This window comes from Lepidochelys kempii, chromosome 12, assembly GCF_965140265.1.
Source record: "Lepidochelys kempii isolate rLepKem1 chromosome 12, rLepKem1.hap2, whole genome shotgun sequence".
NCBI lineage: Eukaryota > Metazoa > Chordata > Testudines > Cheloniidae > Lepidochelys > Lepidochelys kempii.
The window spans coordinates 25,884,141-25,907,334 of NC_133267.1; the positions used below are offsets into that span (position 1 = coordinate 25,884,141).

A 23,194-nucleotide genomic window follows, 5' to 3' on the forward strand; every position below is an offset into this window, starting at 1 on the left:
ATCATTTGACGTTAGCTGAGGACCAATAATATTTGTTAACATTGTACTCGGATTTTTGCATGCTCCTATGATCTTTTATCTTGACATTCATGCTTCAAACTATTACAGTAGAACTTCAGTGTTACGAAAACCAGAGTTATGAACTTACTGGTCAACCACACACCTCATTTGGAAGCGGAAGTATGCAATCATGCAGCAGAGACCAAAAAAAAAAAGGAAATATTGTACAGTACTGTATTAAACTTAAACTACTGAAAAAATTAAGGGAATTAAAAAAAAAGACTTGACAAGGTAGGGAAACTGTTTCTGTGCTTGTTTCATTTAAATTAAGATGGTTAAAAGGCATTTTGCTTCTGCATAGTAAAATTTCAAAGCTGTATTAAGACAATGTTCAGTTATAAACTTTTGAAAGAACAATCCTAAAGTTCTGTTCAGTTACAAACATTTCAAAGTTACGAACAACCTCCATTCCCGAGCTGTTTGTAACTCTAAGGTTCTACTGTCATCTCTGAAGTTATTGTACCTTTAAAAACACAGTCTGCACATGAGGTTCAATGTCGCATACATACAGAGAAATCCTTCTAAGCAAAAAAGGATATACTTCTGGGAATGACTGTGTTATTGCAACATAATGAACTGGGATCCTGGGAATTTATTACACATGCATCTCTCCTGAATGCTGCTATTGTCCTCCCTGAAAGAATTTGCAGAATCAGTTAATCTTTTGTTTCCTGACTCCTCAGTTAAAGCATTTTATGAAGCATTTATTTTAATCCATTATTTCCTTAATTGCAGCACATTAAGATACAGTACACCTTACAGGCATTGCTGACTGGGTAGGAGGGTCATTGACCTTGAAGCATGCTTTAATCTATATTTCTCTGGCCTGGTTTCTGAGAATGATGATTTCATTCTTCTTTTAGCCTTCTCTTTGCCATCATCGTTTAAGAGATGATATCTTATTCATCATAAGGAGAGGAAAGATGGATGATTTCTGGTACATCCATCCTTAGCAAGAGCAAATTTATTCTCCACAGGGAAAATATCACTTTCTGATTTAAAACAATGCAGTGGATCGCTAGTCTGACCCCGTTGACTCAAAATGTTGTAGTTGTTCTAAAGAGGGGAAAGGGAATCACTCCATGATTTTGTCAGGTCTTATTGAAATGAGTATTAAGATAGGTTTGTTGCCAAGGAAACACAAAAGAGCTTATTTAATTGGTTGTCATTCATAAATTATGATCTTCTCACTAGGAAGAGAAGAAGAGGGTTCTGTTAGCAGAATTTGTTAAGAAGCAAACAAACAAACTGATTAAAATAAGCTGGTGATGGGGGAGAAGGGGTGCTTCAAAAAAGGATTAAAAATTTATGAAATATACAGGGCTCCTTGTTAGCTAACATTGGGCCTGCGTTCTCCACTCCACTACATTGGCATAAAGCCACTGAAGTTACCTGTGTCATTATAGTGTAACTTAGGTGGAGAGCTACTGTTTTCTTTTAAGATCTAGTAAACAGAACCACACACCCCTGCCTAGAAAATAATTCTGTTAACAACATTAAGCTCAAAATAAACGTTGTCTACACGATGTTGCTGCCTAATAAAGGAAAGCTGAATCTCGAACGAAAATGCTGTGACTTCCTAAAATGAACATGAAGAGAAAAGCTGTAATGTGACTGATGCTAACCTGAGTGGTTTGGATGGTGATGGTGCTTCATCTGATTTTATAACTCCTGGATATAAATAGCTGGGTTTGTAGGACAGTGGCTTGAAAATCAATGTCATGATTTCCTCTTGAGTGTTTCTTCTTAAAATTGGTATACAATTTTGTTGTGTAACTGTCATGAGGAAATGTTTGCAGTGCTATTGTAGCTGTGTTGGTCCCAAGACATGAGAAGGACAAGGTAGGTGAGGTAATATTTTTTTATTGGACCAACTTCTGTTGGTGGAAGGGATAAGCTTTCGAGCTTCCCTGAGCTCTTCCTCAGGTCTGGAGAAGATAACCAGAGTGTTCAAACTAAATGTAAGGCGGGACAGTGTTAAGCATATGGGGTTCATACATGCTGTTGGAGATCACTCAAAATGAAGTGTGCAGTCAAGGATTAACAGGTGGTACGGCGTGTTACAAATTATTGTAATGAGCCATAAAGCCAGTGTCTCTGTTAAGTCCATGGTTTTTAGTGTTCAGCAGAGTTATGAATTTAAGTTCCCCAGAGCTGTCTTTTGGAGGCGTTGTGCAGGTTTCCATGGAGGACAAGGACTGAGAGGTCAGATGCGGAGTAATCACTCTGTGAAAAGCATTTGCCCATGGATAGAGCTTTTAGTCTTTTATCAGTTTCCTGTGTGAATTCACTTGAGAGCATAGTGATTGTCTGGTTTCACGCACATACTTGTTGTTGGGGCACTTGAGTTACTGCATAAGTTACTCCAGGGGTTCTCAACCTGTTTCTTTCCGAGGCCCCCCCGAACATGCTATAAAAACTCCACCTGTGCCACAATAACTGATTTTCTGTATATAAAAGTCAGGGCTGGCGTTAGGGGGGCTGGGCAAGCTGGGCAATTGCCTGGGGCCCCCGTGAAGTTACATTGCTCAGGCTTCAGCTCCGGGTGGCAGGGATCAGGGCCCTGGGCTTCAGCCCCATACAATGGAACTTCAGCTTTCTGCCCTTGGCCCCAGCAAGTCTAATGCTGGCCCTGCTTGGCGGCCCCCCGAAACCTGTTTGCGGCCCCCCCCAGGGGCCCCAAACCCCTGATTGAGAACCACTGAGGTTGTGATAGGCATGTGTAGGACTTATGGAGCTTGAAAGGTGTGTTGGGGGCGGGGGTATTGATCATCATAGGAAAGGAAATATCAAATTGTGATAGCATTGCTCTTATCTATCAGTGAAACTTTTTATGCTAGCAGACTGTGGATTTTTCCTAGTTGTCCATATTTTTAAATAGAGATAGTCTACACCTGTCTGATGTCTGAGTGATTTAAAAAAATCTATGAAATGTATTTTGATCTTGTTTTTAGTATAGGCTTCTATTTGCCGGTGATTGAGTAAGCATTAAAGTACTATTTTTCTCAAACTCAAAGAAAGTTTAAAAAAAAATCCACTCCGTATGGACATCTTTCAGGTGCTTGTGGAGTGCTACATCCATTGGAAGTGCTGGCCACATTAAAAGTCACCAGCTGCCTGTGCCACTGGATGTAAACCATAGAAGTTATGGATTCTGCGGCACCATCCACCTGATTTAATTATCAAACTTTAGTCTATCATGAAGTCATGAAAGTCTGTTTTATTTGAATAACTATTAGATCACTTTCTGGAGATATCCGTATCCATTGACACAGCACCTGTAACATGCACGTTTGTAATACACCCATGTTGCTTCTTCCCTCCCAGCTACAGATTTATAGCATCCTCATATCAATATCCATCTCTCTTGGAGATTCAATAATAATAGATCAGGATTTTTGGTATGACTGGCCCTGAAGCAGGGAAAGAAAGAAATACAGGTGATAATTAACAGTGTCTGCCATTACCTCATTTTCAGCAAATCTACAGCACGCTTAAACAGGGCACAGACATTCATGTACCATGACTTAGAGACATCTAGTAACACAATCTCAATAATGTTAGACCCAGAAGTTGAGTGAAAGTCAAACTGTAAACAAAGGAAAGCTGTGAAGCAAGAGCAGGACCCATAAGACTTCAATTAGAAGTGAATCAATGATTTGTCCTTCCAGTTCTGTTGATGGTTCCAGGGATATGATGATCCTCTGACTTGAAAAGGCTGAATCATGACAGTGTGACTCTAATGCAATGCCATCATCAGCATGTGGTAAAGGTTTGGGAATGATAAGTGCCAGCCAATAAGGTGTTGGGATCTCTCAGCTCGTGCTGATTTCAACAAGAACTGATGGCATGCCCAGCCATACAGGATTGAGGCTTGAGAGCCTGATCCAGCACTCACGGAAATCAATGGGTGTTCTTCTGTTGACAGACAGATCAACCTCTCAATAAGCTGGCCACACATGCACGACACAGGTGGCTATAACCAAACAGAAAATTCTCTTTTAAAGAATACTGACTCTCTTTTCTAGAACTGTGAGAAACTGGCTATCTCCTCTCAGTGAATAAGCTTGTGAGACTCATAAGTCTTTTGGAAAGCTTAATTAAAGTCAAATAAAAAGGTGGTGTGAAGGCATGCACTCACTCTAGTAGAGAGGAGACTAATAAGCTGTTCTGGGCTGGTTTAGCACTAATCAGGCACAGCTGTAAGGCTTGCATGTTCTGGAGGGCGGAGAGCTTAAAGAGGGACACCTGAGGAGGGTGGGGGTTGAATTGGAAGACTTCTGTACTGCAGGGACTGCTGACCCCCCACAGCCAGATTAGCTAAGATGGGAGACAGTTGCAGGCCTTGCTGCCTCTGAAATGTTATAAAGCAGGTACCCAGGAGGATAAAGTATAAAGGAGATAAGCCCTAATAAAAGACACTGTACTAGCTGATAAGCCAAGCCCTAAATGGGTAACCCCAAAAGACTGCCTGAGGGACAGATCACCTTTGCCTTTCTTTTGCTCTGATTTTCCCCTCCTCTCAAGGGAAAGAGAGAGACTAGGATCTTTCTTTTTTTTCTTTTGTTTGGAAAACCCCTTGTGCCCTACAAACAGGGGATAGACGTTACAAACAACCTGAATCGGGTTGGTAGGGACTCAGGGGAGCCCCAACCCTCGCAGGTGGGAAAACACACTTGAAAGAAAAACAAAGAGCAGTTAAAAGCAGAACAGTGCGGGGAAATGGTGGTTAGTTGTTTCTTTAGCCTTTCTTGGTAATGAATCCCCTTCTTTTGACTGTTGGTGTCTTTTTGCAACAGAGTTTACAAAATAGCATTATAAACAGCAGCTGTTACATATCTTAGAGAACACAGAATATTCTGAGAAAAGGAACCTAAACAGTGAGAGAATCCATGAATGTTAAGGGGAGGAGGCAACCTGCAATTTAAACTCTGATCCTACTAACAGGAAATTGATTGTGAAACTTCCTTACACTTAGAAAAGGTGTTGTGGTAAGTGTACACACTGTCTCTAGATTCTGAGTTCCTCAGGGCAGGGATTGTACCTACTCTCTGTTTGAAAGTGCTGACCACATCTTGGTAGTGACCAAAAACAAATAATGATGGTAATGCCCATTTTAGACTGTCCAGGACTCTGGAGAGTAGAAAGATGTGGGGGGTGTGGTGCAAGCAGATGCCTGAATGTGTGGGTTCTGTTCCCATCTCTGCAAGAGACTGGTCCCTGTGTAAGTCACTTACCTTTTCTGTGCCTCTGTTCTCTCAGTTAATAGTCAGCTAAAAAAGTCTGGTCTCAAAAATTGAAGTTGATTGTAGATGTTTTTCATTCATAATGTAGTTAGAACAGTCCTACTGATAAAGTACTGTACTTGGGATCCAGTCCTCCAGTCCTGGGGGATGCATGTAGTATATTATTGGAGCCTAACAAATATTAGGCTTGTGTTTTCAGTGGGATTACTTGGATGAATAAAAGCTGCAGGACTGGGGCCTTATTTTGCAATATGCAGGGAGGGGGAAAAAGTCTTGCAGAAAACAGTTGTGGCTCATGAACATTTAATATTTTTATAAAAACAAAGTATAGAATATTAAAGATTGTTTTTGTCAAACGAGAGCTTTTAAATGGAATGGAAGCACATACAAGCCAGTATCTTAACTAGATAAATTGCTATTTTGTATATTGTCATGCAGCTTTAAAATGACCAAAGCAATTAAAATAAATATGTTCCAAAGAAAATCAATCATTTTATTATGAAAATTTTGTGAGACAAATTTCAGCCTGGAAAGAATGTTTTACATACAAATTATAAACCCTTGATAAGCAGTGTTTAGTGAGTGTCTGCATTACCATTATAAAGGGCAGTGAAGCTATGGGCACTGCTACAGTAATCAAAACCAATTAAGAAAATTGTGCCTTCTTAAAATAATCCATTATGCGTTTACCTCCATTAGAACTACCAGGCCTCGCATGGAGATATAAACATCCTAAGAGACACCAATATTCATTTTAATATATCATCGTTGCAGTTGTTGGTGTCCTCTCATATCTGAGGACCTCTGAAAAATAACCCACGTTATGATGGGTGAGTGTGTAAAGTTCTGAATAGGATCATGCTTCTCGGAAAGGGCTTTGTTTTGATTAATCTAAAAATGAGTTTTCCAGCAGGTGACAGAAATATCCAGTTTGGTAGGTAACATGTTCTAGCCAGTGGAAAACCAGAGGAGAACTCAGCAAGGATTTTTTTTTCTAGGAGGGCAACTACTTACTTTTTCTGACTATCAAGGGCCTCTTAACTTTATTGTGGCCATACTGCATAGTGCAATGGATTTCTGGCTAGAAAATCTTGGGGTGCCAGTGGGTTATGAGGTATTGCTGCTTTTAGTGCTGCAGCATATTGCATTTAATAATAGTTGGCACTTCTAGGGTGCAGTTTTTCAAAACTGCTCAGTGTTAACAATATTATCATTAACTCAAATGGGAGCACAGTTAGGCTGATTCTGAGTTTCACACCCACAGTGTGCCTTTTATCGCTGAATTTCAAACATTAATGACATCTCACCGCATCTATTTGGGGTAGATGATATTAGACTCATTTTACAGGAGAAATTGAGAAACAGAGGCAAAGGATCTGGTTCAAAGCCCTCTGAAGTCACTTATTCACTTTCTGTACACCAGTCATGATTGTATAGACCTCTATAATATTCCCCTTTAGTCTGCTCTTTTTTTTTTTTTTTAGCTGAACAGTCTCTCTTTTAAATCTGTCCTCATATGGAAGCTGTTCTATATCCCTAATTATTTTTGTTGCCCTTCTCTATATCTTTTCCAATTCTTGTATATCTCTTTTGCGATGGGGTTACCAGAACTGCATGCAGTTCAAGGTGTGGGCACACCATGGATTTATATAGTGGCATTATGATATTTTGTTTTATTATCTATTCCTTTTCTAATGGTTACTAACATTGTTAGCTTTTTCAACGGCTGCTGCACGCTGCAAATTCATATTTTGGTGATGGGTGACCTCTGGCAAAGGGCTGGATCTTGCATTATATCCTGATGGTGTTTGGTTATGTTTGTTTTTTTTTGTAACACTTGTGGAAGAGAATTCCATGCTCTGGATTCTTTGTGCCAGGTGGCATGGATCTTCTTTCTCAGCAATAATGGCTAGAGTTCTTGGAAGTAAATATCTTGCCCTGTTTTATCCCAAAACATTTGAAGCCTCTGTTATGACATAACACCATATAAAACTGCCCCAGCATTGTAAAACTTATTTGTATATGATAGGAACAGGCTATGAGGTGCATCCAAGTACCATTTTGATTCTTTCGTTTAAGACCTGTCAGTTTTTTTCTTCTCACGTAAAATCAGTTTGACAGACGTTCACGCAGATCTCATATTCATTAGAAAGTCATTACATCTCCTAAAGGGGTGTTTATGGATATGAGCACCATATATTTAGGGCTGTCAAGACAAATTGACCAAACTGCTTCTGTTTAACTGCCCCGTGAGTGTGGTAGGACTATGACAAAACTGAGTGCCTGGTATTCCTCTAAATCTAATGTAAGAAATGATTAGAAAAAGCATCTATAGCGATAATCAAATTGAGCCCTAAATGAGATTTGCAGCTCAGACATCAAAGCAATTAAATTAACATACCAAAGCATTTTTCATAAATTTTCCAATTAGAGGTTATATAAATAGTATTCTACAGTGGACATCCTACTGGACAGCTGTGTGTGGATGCGGCACCTTGCATAACTATAGCCAAGTGTAGACTGATTTTTGTGGACTGTTCTCCTAGAAAATCTAGGGTGTTGTGCTCTTCACTGCTCAGTTTGGCCTACCAGATACATCAAGTGGAATCTTGTCTTTCTGTGAAAGAGATTCATGAGATATAGAGGAAGGTCAAATTGCATTTACAGGTATCTCGGTTCTGTTTTTTCCTTACTAATGCTCATCTTCTGATCTTGAGCTAAATATACAAGGTCAAATACTCTTCTGCATCAGGACAGCTTTGTGCTGCCTGAGCTGGCCCCAGGAAGATCTCTCTTATGTAGTGGGATTCTCAGGTTAGTTACTCCTAAGTCATGCAGATGGCATAGTCAGGAGAAAGAGGACATGGCTGGGCTGTCCCTCTGCCCTGGCAATCCTGAGCTACAGCTCTCTGGGGCTGTAGGCAGCTGTAAAATTTTATTCCTACATGCTTGTATGCAAACACTTTTTACCTTGTATTTAGTTGTAATTTTTTTCTTTGGCTGCTGTTTTTGGTTTAATTCCTTTGTTTTTTTTAATCTTTGTTTTTGGTTTAATTCCTCAAGATCCTTGTTCTCTTCGGCTGTATTAGTCTTGTTTTCTAGGGAAAGTTATGCTCTGCTCACAAAGGCAACCCTTTCCCTTGCTTCATGTGGAGGTTGTCTTCCCTCGGACTGGTGCAATTTAACCTGAGAATGGGTGTCAGTCAGGGCTGGCGTCAGACTTGCTGAGGCCCAGGGTAGAAACTAAGGAGTGGGCTCCCACCCTGCTGTGGCCATGTGGGGCTGAAGCCCAAGCCTGAGCTGTACTTCACAGTTTAAAAACCTCTGCTTAAGTGTGATTTATTTCCATTTTTAGAGATTAAATTACTGTAATACTCGGTTACATTTACCCACAGTGACTCTGTATGTTTGGAGTAACTTAGCTTCGTGGGTGCCCCTGTGGCATGGGGCCCAGGGAAATTGCCCTGCTTGCTGCCCTGTAACACTGGTCCTGGTGCCAGTAGCATGGGCCGGATCGTGCAAAATCTTACTGAGATGAGCAGTCCCATTGACTTCAATAGAGCTATCTGCCTGGGTAAGGGCTTGTAGGATTGGTCTTCAGGGTGTTCTTTCATATCTGAATAATGCCATGGCTTTACAAATTCACCTGCAGTACCAGAGAGATTTTTTGAATAATCTCCCTGCTGTGGATCTTGGAGGTCACATCCCTCATATTTCAGGCACACCCGGATCCTGGGATGCTGTCTAGCTTTGGGATTACAAATGATGCACCCATTGCAGAGTCTGTGTTCATTTCTCCTCCAGCTCATGGTTGGTTAGCACGACATTTAGCCCTCCCCTAATTGCAGAAAAAGGGAAATCTATTTTATGCTCTTGGTTTTCTCCAAACAAACTACCTAATCTCTCTCTCTCTCTGGTTTAAGACCTGAGTACAAAACCTAATGGAAATGATAGTCTGAAACAATTATAGTCACCCTTTGGGCATAGAGTGGCTCCAGTCTTGCTCCCAGGAATTTTTCAGATGGATGTTTTCAGCAAAAATAATATACTCAAGAATGCTCAACTCAGTGACACCTGATATTTGGGGGTGATGTAGCACTTCTGACTCTGACAGGACAAAACATTTAAAACAACCTTGCAAATTGAAACAAACTTTTCTGGTGCTTGCCCATGGCATTAGAACACTCATAGACTCCAATCACTTCAGGTATGTGCTAGGGAGGTTTTAATTTATCGCTGCTGTTAATGCAATGACTCCTATTCTGGGCTGCCACTTATTTCTGTTCTTCACCTCTTTTCCCTCATGCTGAGACCACAACATCATTACTGATTTGTTGGTACCCTAGAGTACTTTTACATTACATGTTCCTCTCTGAATTAGAAGGAGAAACTCCAGTAATTCAGCTAACCCTGACATTTTGCTATACCTATTATTCAATGTTTTTATTTAGTACATAGCAATGTTGGTGCTTAATATTTTAAATTTTATTGTGACTTGTATGAGGACAAACAGTAAATAAGTTAGACCTAGAATTCTCTTCCCCTGGCTTGCAGGCCCAGCCCTAACCCAGTAGAACACAGCGCCTCTCAGTACCCATTGTCATGGAAAAGAGTCCTCAATCCAAATCACAATAACTTGGCTGGTTCTAATGCTCTCCAAGAGTCAGAAAATAGACGCTTGAACATTATGCCATGTGGCCATGGTATTTAAGTGCTATGAAAGTGGCGATGCTGAATCTTACTGTGATGGGATGGCTGACCCTTACTCGTAGGTAAGGGGTTAAAGCCACCCTGGGGAGGTTGCGTGGGAGGCAGCCAATGAGGAAAGGGCTTATAGTGCCAGCCAATCAGGAGAAACTTTATTGGAACAGCCAATCAGGGCCAGGCTGGCCCATATAAGGAGGACTGCTCAACAGAGCAGGGGCAGTCTCTTCCTGGAGTACAAAGGAGAAGGACTGGCTGTCTTAGATAGAGCAGTGCTGGGCAGGGTCAGGGGAGCAATAGGGAGCACCAGCCCGAGGACTGCCAGACTGAAGCCCCTGATAAAAAGGGCCGGGAAGGTGCTAGGGCTACAGGGAAATGGCTCAGGGAAATACGCAGCGGGAGTAGGAGGAGCAGCAGCACATGGCTGCTGGCTATAGGGTCCTTGGGTCAGGGCTTGAAGTAGCCGGTGAGACTGTCCCCCCCCCCACACTTTCCCCACACTTGCCTTAGAGGGGGTGGCCAGTATTCGGAGTGCAGTACCCCTTGAGGTGAGGGGCTAGACCGAAGGCTGCAGGAGACCACAGCAGCAAGTGAATGGACTAGACAGCTGGTTCCCCTGGAAGTGGGGAGAAAACAGAGTGGGGCGCAGCCAGAGGGCTGTGCACAGAAGAGGATACTGCGGTCTGTGGAGTGACATGGGTTTTAGCCCTTGTCTACGCTCTGGGGTTAGGTCGAATTTAGCCACGTTAGGTCGATTTTAAAATGACAGCGTCCACACAACCAACCCCGTTCTGTCGACCTAAAGGGCTCTTAAAATTGACTTCTGTATTCCTCCCCAGTGAGGGGAGTAGCACTAAAATCGACCTTGCTGGGTCAAATTTGGGTTAATGCAGACGCTATTTGGTGGTATTGGCCTCCGGGAGCTATCCCAGAGTGCTCCAATGTGACTGCTCTGGACAGCACTTTGAACTCTGATGAGGTACACAGGAAAAGCCCTGGGCAATTTTGCATTTCATTTCCTGTTTGGTCAGTGTGGCAAGCTCAGCAGCACAGGTGACCATGCAGTCCCCCCAGAATCGCAAACGAGCGGGACCAAAAGGGAGACACTGGATCTGATTGCTGTATGGGGAGAAGAATCTGTGCAGGCAGAACTCCGAGCAAAAAGAAGAAATGCCAATATATGTGCCAAAATTGCACAGGGCATGGTGGAGAGTGGCTACACCAGGGACACACAGCAGTGCCATGTGAAAGTTAAGGAGCTTAGGCAAGCCTACCAAAAGACAAAGGAGGCAAATGGTCGCTCCGGGTCAGAGCCCCATACATGCTGCTTCTATGATCAGCTACATGCCATTCTAGGGGGGGACCCTACCACTACCCCACCACTGTCCGTGGACACCTACAATGGGGGGAGTCTGACGCAACAGGGAGGAGGATTTTGTGGATGAGGAAGAGGAGGAGAATGTATAGCAGATAAGCAGTGAATCTGTTCTTCCTGGCAGCCAGGACCTTTTCATCACCCTGGACCCAATACCCTCTGAAGGCGGGATCCCTGACCCTGAAGCTGGAGAAGGCAGCTCTGGTGAGTGCACATTTGTAACTACAGTACAGGGTTTAAAAGCAATAGTGTTTAATGTTTGATTTGCCCTGAAGAATTGGGATGCATTTGCGGCCAGTACAGCTACTGGAAAAGTCTGTTCACGTGTCTGGGGATGGAGTGGGAATTCTCCAGGGACATCTCCATGAAGTTCTTCTGGAGGTACTCTGAAAGCCTTTGCAGAAGGTTTCTGGGAGGGGCTGCCTTATTTCATCCTCCACAGTAGGACACTTTACTATGCCAAGCCAGTAGCAAGTAGTCGGGAATCATTGCAACACAAAGCATGGCAGTGAATGGTCCTGAGTTTTAGTTGCATTTAAGCAACATTCAGTCTTATCTTTCTGTGTTAGCCTCAGGAGAGTGATATCATTCATGGTCACCTGTTTGAAATAGGGGAATTTTTGTAAGGGAACAGTAAAAGGACCCCATTCATGCTGGGTGGTTTGTGCTTGGCTAAAATGGATCATCCCCGACAATAGCCAGCAGTGGGAGGAGGCGGGAAGGGATCATCCCAAATAACCATGCGGCGGGGTGAGGCTCCGGGCACCCAGCCACTCCACTCCAGAGGATGGCCCAAGCAACAGAAGGCTGTCATTCAAACAGTTTTGATTTGTAGTGTGGCTACAATAAGCAATGTGGCCTTGTTCTTCCCTCCTCCCCCACCCCACCCAAGCTACCTTGTCAGTTATCTCACTTTTTTTAATTAATAAAGAATGTATGGTTTCAAAACAATAGTTACTTTATTTCCTTTGCCAGCTGTGATCAAAGGGGGGGAGGGTGGTTGGCTTACAGGGAATTAAAATCAACAAAGGGGGTGGGTTTGCAGCAAGGAGAAAAACACACAACGGTCACACTGTAGCCTGGCCAGTCATGAAACTGGTTTTCAAAGCCTCTGATGCGCAGCGCGCCTAGCTGTGCTCTTGTAATCGCCCTGGTGTCTGGCTGCTTAAAATCGGCCGCCAGGCGATTTGCCTCAACCGCCCACCCTGCCAAAAACATCTCCCCCTTACTCTCACAGATATTATGGAGCACACAGCAAGCAGCAATAACAATGGGAATGTTGGTTGCACTGAGGTCTAACCTAGTCAGCAAACTGCGCCAGCGAGCTTTTTAAACATCCAAAGGCACATTCTACCCCCATTCTGCACTTGCTCAGCCTATAGTTGAACTACTCCTTACTACTGTCCAGGCTGCCTGTGTACAGCTTCATGAGCCATGGGAGCAAGGTGTAGGCTGGGTCCCCAAGGGTAACTATTGGCATTTCAACATCCCCAACAGTAATTTTGTGGTCTGGGAAGTAAGTCACATCTTGCAGCTGCTCTAATAGCTCGGAGTTCCTAAAGATGTGAGCGTCATGCACCTTTTCCGGCCATCCCACGTTGATGTTGGTGAAACGTCCCTTGTGATCCACCAGTGCTTGCAGTACCATTGAGAAGTACCCCTTGCGGTTTATATACTAGTTGGCAAGGTGGTTCGGTGCCAAGATAGGGATATGCGTTCTGTCTATCGCCCCACCACAGTTAGTGAATCCCATTGCAGCAAAGCCATCCACTATGACCTGCATGTTTCCCAGAGTCCCTACCCTTGATAGCAGAATGTCTGTGATTGCCTTGGCTACTTAGATCACAGCAGTCCCCACAGTAGACTTGCCCACTCCAAATTGATTCCCGACTGACCGGTAGCAGTCAGGCTTTGCAAGCTTCCATAGGGCTATTGCCACTCGCTTCTCAACTATCAGGGCAGCTCTCATCTTGGTATTCCTGCGCTTCAGGGCGGGGAAAAGTAACTCTCAAAGTTCAAGGAAAATTTTTGCAGGCACTGTGAATCATCCCATGCCCGCAACACTTGGTGGTCCCACCACTCTCTGCTTGTTGGCCGGGCCCAGAATCGGCATTCCACTGTATCAACCAGCCCCACTGCTGCCATGATGTCCCAATTTCCACAGTCCGTGCTTTCAGGAATGTCTGTGTTTATGTCCTCATCACAATCGTCCTTGTGCTGGTGTCTCTTAGCTCGGTTCTGCACATAAACTCCAGGATAATGCGCGAGGTATTTACAATGCTCACAACAGCAGCGGTGAGCTGAGCGGGCTCCATGATTGCCGTGGTATAGCGTCTGCACGGGTAACCCAGGAAAAAAGGCGCGAAAGGATTATCTGCCATTGCTTGCACGGTGGGAGGGAGGGGCGACTGATGACATGTACTCAAAACCACCCGCGACAATGTTTTTGCCCCATCAGGCATTGGGAGCTTAACCCAAAATTCCAATGGGCAGCAGAGACTGCGGGAACTGTGGGATAGCTACCCACAGTGCACCACTCCGTAAGTCGATGCTAGCCATGGTAGTGAGGACACACTCTGCCACCTTAATGCGCTTAGTGGGGACATAAGCAATTAACTGTATAAAATTGATTTCTAAAAATAGACTTCTATAAAATCGACCTAATTTTGTAGTGCAGACATACCCTTACAGGTGGAGACACCACCTGAGGAGGGCATAGTGGCAACCCCCTGAGCTAATTCCCAGGGTGGCCAGCAGGGGGCACTGTGGGGGTGAGTCGTGCCCTGTCACACTTACCCATCATACCAATGTTTTTGTATTATGTATTGCAACCCTTTTGTGAACTGAAGTTCCCACAGCAATAAATAATGCATTCAGTGAAAGCTTAAAGGCCTCACTACGTAATTCTCCACATTTTACTTTCAACCATCTGCTAAACTCTACTCCTCCTGAGATTTGGCCCCAACCGTGTTGCTAAGATATACAATTTAAGTTTTTGAATATTTGTCAAAAATATTCAGTGTTTTCTGCCTTGAATATTTAACTACTGTGGTAGTGAGACTAGAGCAAAAACTTTAATTAAAAATGTGGGAATGCTTGCTTTGTGATTACGATGCAGAGTTGATGGCTAATTTGGTGATCAGTGTTTATTTGCATACATAGTCACATACTGGGCCATATGTACAGCTCAGGCCTGGGATAGGGAATGGGAAAGTGGCTGTTAGCCACCTTTATGCCTCTCTGATCCTGGTCAATCAAGGTGTGGCTGGTCCCCAAGTACAGTGTAAACTGTAAAGAACCCTGAGGGCTGCTCTAAATGATACAAAGTTGCTCTTGGCCCCAGGAGCCCAAATGCAGCTGGGGATTGCCAAAGCTTAGAGAGATTCTGGCCATGCACCCCTGTGCCAAAGGGATGATGTAAAACTATTATGGCAACTCTGTGCCACCTGGCAATTCCTCTTATGCAAGGGATGTCCTGAGGGGCCAGTTAAAAAGTTTTCTGACGGGAGGATGGCACTTCCAATCCTGTACAAACTATTGGCTAATAAAAAAACACTATTTTCTAGTACTGAGCTGGTTCAAAGTAAATAGCTAACCTTACACACAAGCTTTCCCATCGCTGTCAGTGGATATGCTCTGATCAGTAAGGGTTTGCAGGAGTGGACCCTAGAGCAATGTATACTTGTAAGTGGATTGATGTACAGTTCTATGGATTTAGATGCAGGGTTCTGGTTGATTTCGCACTTCTAGTCTAAGTGCTTTGTAAAAAACATATCAGGAAACAAGCATTTATTGCTTGGTATGGTTTTGAGATAGTTAATAGCTCCTTTGGAGGGATCAACAAACTGAAAAATGGGTGTCAGAGCCAGAAGAAATGGAGATGTAACCACTGTAAAACAGGTTTATGGGATAAAGCTGGCTGTTTGCTTCCCCCTCCCTCCCCATAGCATAACAGAGCAGGTAGCAAGTACAGCCAGCAGGCACAATGCTGGTCAAATCATGTACTAATCATGGAGCTGTCTTGCAGGTTGATCGTATTGCTGTACATCTACGCACATGTCTATACACCTTATCTGTCTTCTGACTTAGTGGTACCTATTTACCAGGTTCTGCATTTTTCTATTTTGTGGACTTGCTACTGAAGATATCTGATCATGACCTATTTTCTCTGCCATTTATCCAATTCTCTCCTATCTTGGAACATGTCTGGTTAGTTCTGGTGGCCCCAAGAACTCCCAGAAAGGTCTTCTCAACCACAATTTGAGGATATTGAGCTACTATACACAACATGGTGGCCAAAACATTCTGTTTACAAGCCTTTATTTGTCCTTGTTAATAGTCTTTAGTATAAGGTAATCAGATTATCCAAATATATTTATACTGCCTCTTTTGGAATACTTAAAAGGGGTATTTACTTATGACTAGTAACAGTCCCTTTTCACACAGGCTCAGTCAGCAAAATACAAATATAATCACAACATTCTTTTGCAAAAAAAACGTACCACTCTTGTACCTATAATATGTAAACAATCCTAAAAAGGGCTGGCAGAAACCCAGAAATGTGCTTACCATGGAGGTGAGTCAGGATACATGACATTGACCTGAGAGAGAGTCTCCATGTCGGAACTGAAGTCAAAAGCTGGTGGGAACTCCTCTGTGCAGGTGGATCTCAGCTCTCCAATTGAGCCACCGTAGGAGAAGCCATCTGGAGCTATAAAAAAGGCAATTAATACTGAGTCTTTTCTCCATAGTGGCTTCTCTGCAGCTCTGCCATAATTTATACCTGTAGTCCACAAATGAGACAGCAGGATTGTTGGTGTTTAGGGGCAAGCAGGTCTTAAGGAAATAAAACAATTCCCTCTCAGGGGTGGCTGCCCACTAAATCTATGTATCCTGGTGTGGAGCTAGGAATATACACCCCGTGGAACTCCCCAAATTGTGAGTGTTATTAATGCCCTACCCAAATAGAATACAAGGTCTGTACACAATCTCAGATGTTAGCACTGCTTCTCCATAACCACTGAAGTTATTGGGAGCTGCATATATTCAACATCTCTGAAAACCAGATCACTTCTATGTAGGTGTCTAAATAAGGGGCTAGGTGCTTAACTTTAGGCATCTGTGGGGATGTCTACGCTCCGGGTCGGAGGTGTGACGGCAGAATGGGTACACATACCTGAGCTAGCTTTGCTCTAGCTAGCCTGAATAACAATAGCAGTGACCCTGCTGCAGCAGCACAGGGGTGGCAGCTTAAGTACACATCCTAGGTCCTGGATGGGCTTGTAAAACCTGTCTGGCTGCCCATGCTGCTACGGCTTGACTGTCATTGTTTGAGCTAGCTAGATCAAAGCAAGCACAAGTAGGCCAACATGTGCTGCAGTCACACTTTTGATTGCAATGTAGACATCCCTTAAATTTGAGTCCTTAATACTAGGAGGCACAGGGGAAAAGAAACTGGAGAACAGGACTGGGGGGAAAAAAAAAACAAAATACAAAAGTGCAGTCCTTACGTGGCTCCCACAGAGATATCGGGAAACTGATTGAAACAGGGTACAAGCAAGGAGTGCTGTGTAAAGGGGCATAGTCTTTCATTGGAAGTTTGACACCTCAAGGTGTGCCAAAATCTAAAGGGGCAAGAGGTAAACTGGTGGTGCTCTTTTCTCTGCAGTCAGTGTTGGGCTTGCCTGCATGCAGGCTGTCGCTGAGACAGGGGTTAGTAGCATAACGGAGAGAATACCAGCATAGACTGTGTGGAACCGTGGACAGGTGAAGGGCCTACACCCAGACTTCTCAGCTGCACCACTTTGTGGTGTAGATTTGGCATCGCCTCTGCTTCTCTGGCTATATCCTACCGGGCCAGAGGAGCAGCAGCAGCACTGGCTGGCTGAAGAAACAAGGAGATGATTCTCCTCCAGCAGTTCCAGGCTCCTGGCCCCTCTCCCCTTTCCTACAAGCACCAGAGAGATGCCCCTAGGGAGGGGAGTCAGGAGCTGACATTGTTTTTGGTAGGGCAGGGGTGAGGAGGTAGGAAGTCAGACCATTAGATTACTCTTGGAAGGGGAGGGCGAGCAGGCCCTGAGATACTGGGAGACTTCAGTGGCTGGCTGCCCCTTATGGAAAACGGTCTGTTCCTGAGCAGCTTGGGACCCTCTCTGTTCCACAGATGGGAGGGGAGAAGAGGAGGAGCTAGCAGTCAGCACCTCCATGGGGACAGCAGCCGTGGAGCCTTGCAGATGGGTGAGGGTGGCTAAATGTAACTGAACTGTAGGGGAGAGTTCATCTGGTCTGAATTAAGCTAACTGTATTGGGGGCAACCTGGTGCCCAGAGAAGCCTAATCAGGGACTCTTTCCCCAAACCCACCAGTGCCTGGACAGTAGCCCTCCTTCCTCTCTCCCTCTGTGCCCCCCCAACCCTACGCACACCTGCTCCCATTGGTAACTGGTTACACAACTCATTTGCTTAACTCCTACAATAAGGAACTATATTTGTGTGTAATTTCAAGAAGTGCAATGCTAATGTCTTCCTAGAGATTTTGTAGGGAACTGCTTCATAAAACACTGTTTTGCATAATTGTAGTTTGAAAGTAAAAACAAAAGTGGGGGGTTCTTTTTTGCTAGGTAGTAAAATGAGGCTTGGGTTGAAAAGGCAGCTCATGTGAAAGGACCGACAAAATGGAAAGTAAACACCAGGGTTGTAATTTGTAAATTATGCAGTTATTCCTCCTGCTGTTGAAAGCTAATACCGTTTCTTTTTGAGTGTGGGGGTGTGTGGAAATAAAGGTGTAAAAGTTTGAAGTGACGGCATCATAGTAACATCTATAAAAATACATACCCCCTGCAATCCATAGCATGAAGGGATCAGTGATAAAAGGTCAAGTCAATTTTTAGGCAGAATAGCCAACATATTTTTAATAATGATTCATCTGATCAATATAGTGAGCCAAAAAATATATCGTAACTGTTAAAGGCACCGTGTTCTGTGGAAGGAGAGTTACTCAGAGCAATAAGGTCTGACCTTAGCTTCAGAAAATATATATGAATCAATGCACTAAAATAAGATAGGAGTGCGTGTGGGGCAGCGGAGGGAACAGTAAGCCTAGGAGGTGCATCATTTTCAAGGTGTTTTCCTATTAATATTGCCTAATGCATACCTAGTCTTATCTAAAAGCAGGACATGTGTAAGGATGCTGCTTAATCACTAGCTTAGGAGAGGCCATGGTGTCATTAAAAAATTCTGGTCTGAATGTGAAGGGTGAGGTAGAGTGAAGATGAATGGATTGTGTTAAGTATAAATGGGATAAGGCTTGTTACAGAGGGAGGTAAAGTCTGTAGGATTCCCCTGGGGTGGGGGTCTTTTCCAGACTTTTCTATTAAGGGAATAGTGTTTGCAGTTGGTTTATGCACCTATCCAGGACCTCCTGCAGCTTTTCCTGGCAGCTCAGCTCATGTGGCAGCTAGAACTAAGGGAGTTCCCAGGGGACTAAGTAGGAAATTGAATACAATAGCAGGTCTTCAGTGACATGATGATTCCACCTCTTGCCCTCCCCTTTGTGAACAGAAGAGGCAAAATCAATCTAATAAAGGACTTCTGTATTCTTTCCTCAGCTCTAATGGTAGTTGTCAGACCTCCCTTCTTGTCCTGTAAGAGTTACCAGTAAAGCTAGTCACAATTTCATGTACAGTAGCACCATAAATGCTGCAGACAGAGCTTTCAAAATCTTCTGTAGTTTTCCGATGGCTTTCTCTATATGAACAAAAATAACCAGGACAAATTGTCCCTGACTCCCTTAAGGAGCCAACAAGATGACAATTTTATTGCCTGTCTGTTTTTATGTCAGAGACATCATCCACTATGGGATTTTGCTGGTGGTTACGCCATAACCAGGTGCACTTCATGGAATGTCAGCATTACTCAGAGGCAGGCTAGGCCTGTTCTTTAGTGAGCTGACAAGGGCAGTCATGTTTCACAGAGGCGGTTAAACTCACTGATGTAGAAAACTAGTGTGGATAAAAATTCATTTGTAAATAAAAAGTAGCTACTGTGAACTGTGTGCCTGCTTCCCATTTGTTAAGCTATCCATAAGGTGCACTGCAAAGTGCTTCCTTGCAATGATTACTCAGTCAAGGGCCAGATCTGCAGCTGATATCAACTAGCATAGCTCTATCAGAGCCAGTGGAACTATGCCAGTTTACACCAGTTGAGGATCTGGCCCTGGAGTCTGCGCTCATTGCTGGCACCACTGCTTTTAAATTTGACTTTTCTTTACCACAAACACATTCAGCAAATCTCCACAGCTATGGGTTACCCTAAGAAGACTTATCTGAAACTCTAAATAGTGGTATAAACTTTCTAAAGGTGTTCTGAGCTGTAGATAGAAAAGATAAGAATATAAGTTGTGCCCTCTAATTAAGCAAATCACCCTAGATCCATGAATTAGGGCAGTGACTGTATATAGGGATCAATATTTTTCTTTTATTTTGAGGGAGGTCTCTACCAGAATAGTGATTTTTTTTGGATAGGGGTTGGGACACACTTCAACAAGTTGGGGACTGTTTGTGCCTTCCTCAAGCATTTTTCATCAGTGTGCACACTTTCAGTTCATTTTTCAGGGTCATTTTAATGGGTTAATTTATTACTGGTGGAACTCCACCAGGGATTAATTCAGGGCACTATGTTTAGTAAGCTTAGTCAGCCAAGTTCACAGTGGTTCCTGGTGCTACAACTGGAGCCAATGGAAGTGTGCCCAGATGCTATGGTGATGGCTGCTAAGGTAAAACCTTAAGATAGCTAAATGAGCGCCACTAAACTCGATTATTATTTTGATTTTTTTCTTAAACGATGCTGCTGAGCCCTTTCGTACAACTTAACACTTATTTCTAATAATCAGGTGGTAGATGGGAAAATATCATCTTCAGATTGTCCTTTTCTCTGGGGGGCTTTGATGCCCCCGCCACCTTCTGTGTTGGTATGGAGCTGAAATATTAACATAGGCATTTTTGTTTAAATAATGACAACTTCATCTTATATAATATACAACACCTTATAATGCCAAAACATCTGTGTACCAGCTTTACTGATGATACAGTAACTGTACAGCTCAGGGATTAGTGCCCTAATTGCTGCAAAGCCAGAAAAAAGACCAGAAAAAAAATAGGTCTTACAAAAACAGTAGACATTGCTTTTAATTTATCTCCAATGGACTAAGGTTATTTATTTATTTAATTAAATATAGCAATTCTAAAAGAGGTGAAAAATGTGAATCTAAAATGGGGTCCAAAAACCTTCACAATGTTTGCATTATTTGAAGAAGCTGACTGTAGACACTTATCTATTAAACATCGATCGAACACAAAATGAATCATTACAATAAAGACGAAAAATACGGCCCCAGATTGAAGCCCCATTGATTTCAATGGGAGCTTTCTAAATTACCTCAGTAGACTAAGTTTTGGTCCAATGTACTTTTAAGCGGCCTGAGAGGTATCTTCCAAAAACAGGGTAAATTTGTTTTCGGTAAGTGGCTTTTCCTCCAAATTATAACGTTTAGAATTGTTTTCTTGTAAAATCCTAAATGAACAATCCCTTGAGAATTAAAAAAAAATTTATAAATTAACTGTCTCATGACAAACTGCAACCTTGTGGGGCTAGATCCTTTGCTACTGTAAACTGCCAATGCCCCATATAAATTAAATGACCCTCAACTTCAGTGGAGCTACAGTGCTTTGCAGCAGTGGAAGATCTGGCCAATGGGATCACTTTTTATATCCATGCCTAATATTTTCCGTTTTTAACTACAGAAGCGCATCTTCTGTCGGTTTTTCTGGTGTAATTGGCTCTCAAGCTTTTCTGATTTGCAGCCCTCAAAATGGCCCCAAAAGTCATCCTGGGACTCTTCACATCTCATATACTTTGAAATCACAAACTATTTCAGTCACAGGAAGAAAAAATTGGGACACTTTTTGAGTGGTAGGTTGACTAGTGCTGCTGGAAAGGGGCTTAAAATCTAATGTAACCAGATGTCCTGCCATGTTGCCAGGGCAGCATCATTACATGGAACTTTTCACTTCTATAGAAAACAAAGGGGCAATTTTCAAGGTCGGTACAGATTTGGAGACTGAGAACTCCATTATTTCCTGTTCTAGAAACTACTATATGCTGGCTCTCTAGCAGACACAAATTAAACTGGGCTCACAGATCAATGGCAGTAATGGGATTTCAATAGAGTGCAGCAGGAAATTAGGAGACTAGGGAGGGAGACAAAAATGTGTACAATACCAAAGAAAACTAAGCAGCCTGACAAACGAGCTATGCAGTTGGCTTTCACGTATTCATTTTGACCACTTAAAATATTGAAATGTAGCTCTCATTACTTTGAGAGATGCAACTAAACAAGAAAACCAGTTGTATCCTCCTTTTTGTCTTTTTAATGTTTGCTTTGCAGTTTCTGCAGCCATGCTCTCGCTATCCATAGGAGCAGTGCAACAAGACACGTAAGCACAATCTCACCATAAGTAGCTTCTCTCCTCAGGTGTGCGTGTCTTAAGCGTCCATCCTTTCTCAGGCTGCCAACAATGATTGTCACACAGGATAGAAACAGCACAAGTCCAATCACTACTCCAGCTACCAGGAGGGGGGAGACCAGCAAGCTGGTGTCATTGCCGTTTTCACTGTAGCCGGGAAACTCACTGATAGGGCTGCTCTGGTTCAAGTGAACTTCTGCACAGGAGAGAGAGAGAGAGTGCATAAATGATGCTGAAAGGGACAGACTGTGTTTAATTAAAGCTGCTGCATAAGCAACAGATATCCAGAGCAACAAGTTAGAAATGGATTTCAACTTGGACAGTTGTTTGCATTGTACAGATTACATCTTGCCCCTAATGATCTCCTTGTGAAATTGTTAATATTTTTTCAAAAGATCTTTGAAGAGTAAGAATGTCCTGGCTCCCAGACCATAAAACTTCCTGTGTAGTGATGCACATACTCACTTCAAAGGCTAGAAGCTATCTGCTATTTGTACTCACCCCCTCCTGATTATTGCTTCATTATCTTCATGAGATTATAAATATTTTATTTCTGTCTGTGTTGTTTTGGTAGCAAATAATAAAAGTTTCAGTGATCTCTACTGGAAATAACTGCCATGAATCTGAATAATTTGTCCGCCTGGGATACTTGGATAGAACCTATTTGGCTTGTCTGAGATGAGTTTTCGCTCTCTCAGTATTAGTGGGCATATAATAATTGAATATGGGCACTTGGTCAGCCTGGTATGGTATGTTAAATATTAAAATAATTAATAAAATCAGCCAGCTAGCCTACTCTTTCTGCAGCAATTAATGGTAGCGCACCTGCACGGTAGCATCTCTGCAGGCTCTTCCATGCTAGAGTCTGTCTAACTTAGCAGCACAAGGTTGTCTTATCCTGCCCAATCTTCTGTCTGGCTTCAAGGAACATGTGCTATGAAGAGTGACCCTATTACCTAGACAAGTCCTACATTAATACCCACCTCATTAACAAACAATTTTACATTATAGTGATAACTTAACATTAAATTTAAAAAATATGTACAAAGGAACTTTACTTAGATTTTCTTAAACTGTATTTAAACTATGGCAATGAATAGTGAAAGGAAGATAAATATTCAAATACCCTCACCATTCATACAGTTTCTAAAACAAATCTATAAGGAGCAGTGAGCTAGAAGCAATGGATGAATCTGTGGTCTTTGTTACGCAGGAGTTCAGACCGGATAGTCATAATGGCCCCTTTTGCCCTTAAATTCTATTAAACGTCTGAGTACAAATGCATCAC

At 42.9% G+C, this 23,194-nt stretch overlaps 1 protein-coding gene across 4 annotated transcripts in view; it reads right to left on the reverse strand.

Annotated features, from left to right (window-relative positions):
- BEAN1 (brain expressed associated with NEDD4 1) overlaps positions 1 to 23,194 on the reverse strand; it is a 119,360-nt gene that overhangs the window by 16,971 nt on the left and 79,195 nt on the right. For all 4 annotated transcript variants that reach the window (XM_073307956.1, XM_073307958.1, XM_073307957.1 and 1 more), the window contains 2 exons: positions 21,893 to 22,102; positions 15,955 to 16,096 (listed from right to left, as the gene is read on the reverse strand). In XM_073307956.1, the coding sequence (XP_073164057.1) occupies positions 15,955 to 16,096; positions 21,893 to 22,102 (352 nt within the window). The remainder of the gene's footprint in view (positions 1 to 15,954; positions 16,097 to 21,892; positions 22,103 to 23,194) is intronic.